Source organism: Chrysochloris asiatica, unplaced genomic scaffold (genome assembly GCF_000296735.1).
Source record: "Chrysochloris asiatica unplaced genomic scaffold, ChrAsi1.0 scaffold00132, whole genome shotgun sequence".
NCBI classification, from domain to species: domain Eukaryota; kingdom Metazoa; phylum Chordata; class Mammalia; order Afrosoricida; family Chrysochloridae; genus Chrysochloris; species Chrysochloris asiatica.
The window spans coordinates 3167772-3173856 of NW_006408650.1; the positions used below are offsets into that span (position 1 = coordinate 3167772).

Below are 6085 nucleotides of genomic sequence, written 5' to 3' on the forward strand. Positions count from 1 at the left end.
CAAAGGCACTTAACAACAACAACATGAGACAGGTACTGTTACTGTTCCCGATCTTACAGATGGAGGCCCAGAGAAGTTAAGCACCTTGCCGTGGGTCACAGAACCAGTCAATGCTGAGATTGGAACCCAGACTGTGCTGCTCCAGTATCCATTCCACACCCAGAACCACACAGGTGGAGAAAGCATCTTCAGAGCTGGGTTCAGGCAGGTAGGGTTAACACTGTGAGTATTCAGTCAGCCACCAGGACCTTCTAGGGACACACTTGTGACAACTGGAGTGACGGAATAGGAGTATTTGCCAAAATGTGGGACAGACCAGATTCCTTTATCCCCTCTGTTTTCCATTCCGCCCTCCCTCCCTCTCTTTCTTCTTTTTTTGGTGTGTGTGTGTTTGATAAAGCCAGTCATGAGTGTTGCTCCCAGTGCCTGCTGGTCCGGTCTCTGGAGACAGGAAGAACGTAGATTGATGAAGGTGAGCAAATGCACACGTGACTGTGGGTCTCAGAGGAGCCTGGAGATGTGGGCCTGTTGGTAACACAGCACCTGCGAGTGCTCATCTCTCCACGTGCTTTGTCACCTGACATAGTGTCTGGTCTCCTCCAGTCAGGTGGGGCTGGCCTGACAGGACCGAGGCTGGGCTTGAGCCTGTCCACCCTGCCGGGGTGGGGTGGACTGGGAGTAGCTGCAGGGAGGAGTGGGGGAAGGCCTTCTGGGAAAACTCTTGGCTACAAGGCCAGCAGACCCACAGGCTGAAGGGCCCTTAGCGGGTCTGGAGCTAAGATGGAAGTTGAGATGAGGGCAGGTGGTCAGCAGCGTGGAGGGCAGGTTGGAGCCGAAGTCTGAGGTGGACCCAAGAGACGTGGAGGGACGAGAAGGGAATGTGGAGCAGACAGAGCCTGGTAAACCTGTTTTCAAAGACCATCTCAAATCCTTCCAGTTAGCTTCGTTTCCAAGGACCTCATTGGACCAGTTCAGAACCTCCCTGAGCAGGGTTTTAATCACCCCTAGCTCCTCCTGCATGTTCCCTCTTAGCTGAGCACCCTGTGGATGATCTCATTCATCCCCCAGAAACCTCAGGGAGGCAGTCTTCTGGATCTTAGCCCATTTCTCAGATGAGGAAACTGAGGCTCTGGAAGATTAAGTGTCTTTCTTGCTCAAGGCCAGTCAGCGTGTGAGTTGGGGGGAGAGCCAGGACTGGCCTTTCAAGTGGGCCAACATCCACTTCAGCAGGGTGGAGAACGGGCCCCCCAGGTCCTCACCCGGGGTCCACTGTGCTCACTCCTCAGTCAGCATCCTTCCGGGGACAGGCTTTGTGCCCAGATGTGCAACACACACACACACATGCTTGCACACATACCCCCGCACTTGTACGTGCACCCCCCTTTCCTCACCCCCTCCTACAAATGTTTGTGGTGGTTTCACTCTTCCCCCTGAAGATAACGATTCATTCAGTTCACGGACTCTTCATTCCATTTTTCTTTCTTTTTTAACACAAAGTTCACACTTTTTGCCCTGTCCATCCAGGGTCGACTCCCCCATACGCATGAAGGGGTCCTGTGTGTCTGTTAACTGTGGTAAGCAGTTTGGAACTGACATTGGGGTCAGTTTGTACGGAACCAGATTGGAACCCAGCTCCTCAGGAGAAAGCTGAGGCTGTCCACAGTTCTCTGAGAGATTCCGTAGTTGTTGAGTGCTGTGAAGTTGGTTCCGACTCATAGCGACCCTGTATAGGGTTTCCCAGGAGAGACTGGTGGATTTAAATTGCTGACTTTGCAGTTAGCAGTCTAGCACGTATCCTACAACTCCACCCCTGGGCTCTCCCTTGAAGATTGGCAGCCTTAGACACCCTAGGGAGCAGTTCTCCTCGATCCTTTAAGGTCACTGTGAACTGGAATTCACTGATGGCAGTGGGTTAAGGACCCCTGGTGGTGCAATGGTTAAGCATTCAGCTGCTAACCAAAAAGTCATCAGTTCAAACCCACCAGCTGCTCAGCAGGAGAAAAACAAACAAAAAACCCCACCGACACTGCCCACTTAGAGCGATTCCCACTCAGGGTGTCCAAGGGTCTAAATCTTTACGGGAGCAGAGAGCCTCATCTTTCTCCTGCTGAGCAGCTGGTGGGTTTGAACTGCTGACCTTGTAGGAGAAAAGACTTGGAGGTCTGTTTCCTTAAAGATGGCAGCTAGGAAACCCTATGGGGCAGGTCTACTCTGTTACATGGAGCTGAGTTGGAACTGCCTTAGTACAACAGTCTTTAGTCAGTCTCTGGGTGGTACAAATGACTAACATGCTTGATGTTAACCAGAAAGTTGGAGATTCTAATCCATGCAGAAGCGCCTTGGTAATCTGTTTCCCCCAAAAAACCCTATGGGGAACTTCCACTCCGACTCATTCATTAGGTGCCTTGGGACTGCAACAAAAGGAGTAACAGTCTACGTCCTCCCCCCTTACCTCCCCAGAAGAGATCTGGCAGTTGTGGGGGCGGATGGCCCCTTTCCTGGGCACCTGGGCATCTCTCTCCCGCCTGGACAGACCCCGCCACCTCCCGCCGCCGGCTCACCAGCAGCGCCTTCCAGACCTCCGCGGAGGGCTCCCGCGCGCCCCCGTGTGGTTACAGAGGGCAGGGTGGAGCGAGCGGCTTTGTACTGCGGGTTTCACCTGCCAGGGAAGAGGGTTGTGTGGACTGGGACCCTGGGACAGGTGGGGTCTGCGCGTTGGGGACCGCCAGCAAGCACGACTCTACCCAGTTGGCACAAAACTCGAGTCACATTTAATTGGAGTTCTTTTGACCCTTTTCTCAGGGGATGGAGGTGGGAGAGACAGGAATGTAAGGTGGGGGGGAATACATGGAGTTGTAACCGGTCAGATATAAGGAGCGCTGATGGCTCAGTAGGTTTAAGTGTTTGGCTGCTAACCACAGAGTTGGGGTTTTTAGGTATAAAGGGGAAGGGGCCAGAGGTATAACAGGGCATGGAGGCTGTTGGAGGTGGGGGAGATAAGACGTATAAATGGATATAGGTGTAAGAGGATGGAGAGGACAAAGCTAAGGGGAAACAGAGGCCTAAGAGGGAGAGTGGGGAGGGGGGGGAGACAGAGGTCTAAGGGAGGGGAAACAGGTCTAAGGGAATGGGGCAGGTCTAAGGGGATGGGGCAAGTGTAGGGGAGGGGGGCAGGTGTGAGGAGAGGGGACGGGGACAAGGGTGAAGGAACAGGGCTGAGGGGTGGGTCCGAGGTGGGCCTGAGCTGGGAGACAGGCCCATGTATCCATCACAGGGCAGCCTGACGTCTTGCTGGCTGGCGGCGTCTGAAGGAGCTTCCTGGAAGAGGAACCACCGTATGTTGGACAGGGAGGAAAGAGCAGGTAGGGGAGAGCAGGTCTGGGGGAGGCGTGAGGTAGGGGTGTGGGGATGGGGGGAGAGTGCAAGCCTCCCACAGGCTAGTAACCCTGGTTCCGCGTGGCATGCACCACGGTGACAAGACATCTAAACGGGGGAGCTATGGTCACAGCGCCCAGGGTTGGGGACTGGCCAACAGGTACTACTCCTGAAGGCAGATTCTGAGACTATCCTTCTGACGCGGCGTTCAGTGACACGCTCTCCCCAGCTTAGAGGGAGATTGGCTCCTGTGCGTCTTTAAGTAGAGTTTGGAGTTAAGTCAGAACAGATGCATACGGTTCTAATTCATACTGACTGGAAAAGGACACCATGCTTGATAAAGTGGAGGGCCAGTGAACAAGAGGACGGCCCTGAATGACAGTAGCTGCCACAATCGGCTCAGATGGAGTAGATTGTGGGTATGGCCCAGGACCGGGCAGCATCCTAACAACAACATAGTGGACGAAAAGGCTGGAAGCCTTTTCCATGACTTAAAAACTGCACATGTAGCAAGTGGAGATTGTGCCGAAGACTGCTGCAAATAAAGATGAGCTCGATCAGAGTGAGGACAAAATTAGATTATGTTAAAGGGCGAGTAGGAGTTGCCTGTAAGTCCCATGTTCGTAAGCTGGGGACTCCTACACCAGTAATCAGCTGCTATAGAGTCAACTTCTCATTCCTGATTTCTCGGCTCAGCATCATTGTGCCTTATGGTGACCGCAACTGTGTGCTAAGCTCCAGAGACAATGGTTCCTTCGGCTCTGACTGCAGAAGTGGTCACTACACAGGCACAGAAACCAGGAGGACTGTCACTGGTCAGCAGGGAAGTCCCCCTGGGGACCAGATTCCCTGGTGTGTTCCAGGGACTCACATTTGCCGTCCTCCTCCCTAACAAGACTCACAAGGGTGGTTCTGAGTCTTCCTTTCCCCTTACAGGAGCTGGAGACCTGGACAGGAAGGAAGCGAGGCTGACAGCTCTGGGAAGAGGCTGCAGACTGCTCTGGTATTGTTGAATGGCCCAGGCATCTGGGTTGTTTGCTTGGAAATACCTTCTCCAACCAGGGGCTCCTTACAAGACAGGCGTGGCAATCTATGACAAATCATCCACTGAGAACCCTGTGGGCACAGTTCTCCTCTGACACACACAGGGCACCATGAGTCAGGGTTGACGTCACAGCAGCAGTTGTGGTTTTTCCAAGCCTAAAGCAGAGACGTAGACAGAAGCTTGGCCTGGGGCCTCCTGTCTGCTCGGTGACAGTAGGCCACTCGGTCAGTGGCCAGCAGCTCTGTCCAGGCTTCCTGGGGCATTAGATGGAGGATGATGGGAAGTGCTCCTCCCCCACCCCCCAGCCTCTGACCTGGTGCTGTGGTCACTATATGATCTTGATCAGAAGGCCCGCGGTGACCATCAGCCCCATCACCAAGTGGGGCTGGCTGCTTGGCCGGAGACCAGCATCTAAGGGGAGGTGGAAGGCAGAGTGAGTGGCTTAGGGGTGGCACCCTGAGGACCAGGCCCTCACCCTGAACTGCCCCCGAGGGTCCCTAGGTCTTGGTGCACCTCCCTTCTTTTGTCTACCCCTCCAGCTCTGCCCAGTAGGACCCGTCCAGCCCTAGTCATCTTGGCAGCTTTGGGGTGATCTTTACCTTTCAGAATTAGGGGAATTGGGGTGAGGGTCTAGGTGTGTATGTGTAAGACTGATGAAGGAGACTTAGCAGAAATGAATAGAGATAGCTGTTTGAAGGATTGAAGGCCTATGGTCCCCTCTGGCTGTGGGTCCCCTCCTCGTCCAGACAGGCCATGTCAGAGTCCTGCAGTGGTCAGTGGGCAGTGGGGAGTGGAGGGACATACCTGTCACAGCTTCACTCAGTAGGGGCAAGAGGGTGTTCAGGTTGCCGTCGTTGGGCTCAGGGCTGATGTCCAGCAGTTTACACATGAGCTCATACACGTGGATACTGTCGAAGGGCTTCACCTGAAAACCCTTCTTAAAGCTGGGGCCCACTGCCCGGAAGATGGTCTTCATGTCCCAGTATCCATTGTCATACCCATGTTCACCGTTGTTGGTCTGAACGTTCACTCTCTGTGGGGAGAGGACGCTGGGTTGTCACCAGCCCTTCCAGCCACCCCCCCCCCCACCTGCTCCACCAAGGTCCCAGGGGGCTGAGGGAAGGACCCCAAGATTTAGCACACCAGAAATCTGTCCCCCAAAGAGCACAAGTGTGGAGACCCCGAGAGATGCACTGACTTGGGAGCTTGACTTCCTCTTCCCAAGCTGTCTCTCTGCCCCCACATTTCCCTACTCAGCACTCCTGTGTCTCCCTGCTGGTGGGTGATCACACTTCCTGTTCTTGCCTTGCCGTTCCATGGCCCTCCACGCAGCTGAATGTCCTCACAAACCCAATCCAAAATCACTGCTGTTGAATCGATTCTGACTCCTAGCGACCCTATCTAGGGCTCCTGAGACCATAAATCTTTACAAGAGCAGACAGCCTTATCTTCCTCCTGAGAAGTGGCAGGTGGGTTTGAAATGCCAACCTTATGGTTAGCCCAGCGCCTAAACCAGAGAGCCACTAGGGCTTCTTTGAATGTTCCCAGACTCACCCTAACCAGAAATACTCTGTTGTTTAGTGGTGGCTGTGTCCTTTCGGTGGTTAACATGCCTCTCAAATTGGGGGCTCCCTAGAAATGCTGTGAGTCAACTCTCACTCTTGG

The 6085-nt window shown here is 54.0% G+C and overlaps 1 protein-coding gene across 1 annotated transcript in view; it reads right to left on the bottom strand.

The window, feature by feature from the left end:
* Nucleotides 1–4748: 4748 nt before the first annotated feature.
* ENPP7 (ectonucleotide pyrophosphatase/phosphodiesterase 7) overlaps nt 4749–6085 on the bottom strand; it is a 6037-nt gene continuing 4700 nt past the window's right edge. Inside the window, exons 4-5 of the mRNA XM_006869649.1 lie at nt 5225–5453; nt 4749–4831 (exon numbers count right to left, since the gene is read on the bottom strand). Coding sequence (XP_006869711.1) covers nt 4749–4831; nt 5225–5453 — 312 coding nt within the window. The remainder of the gene's footprint in view (nt 4832–5224; nt 5454–6085) is intronic.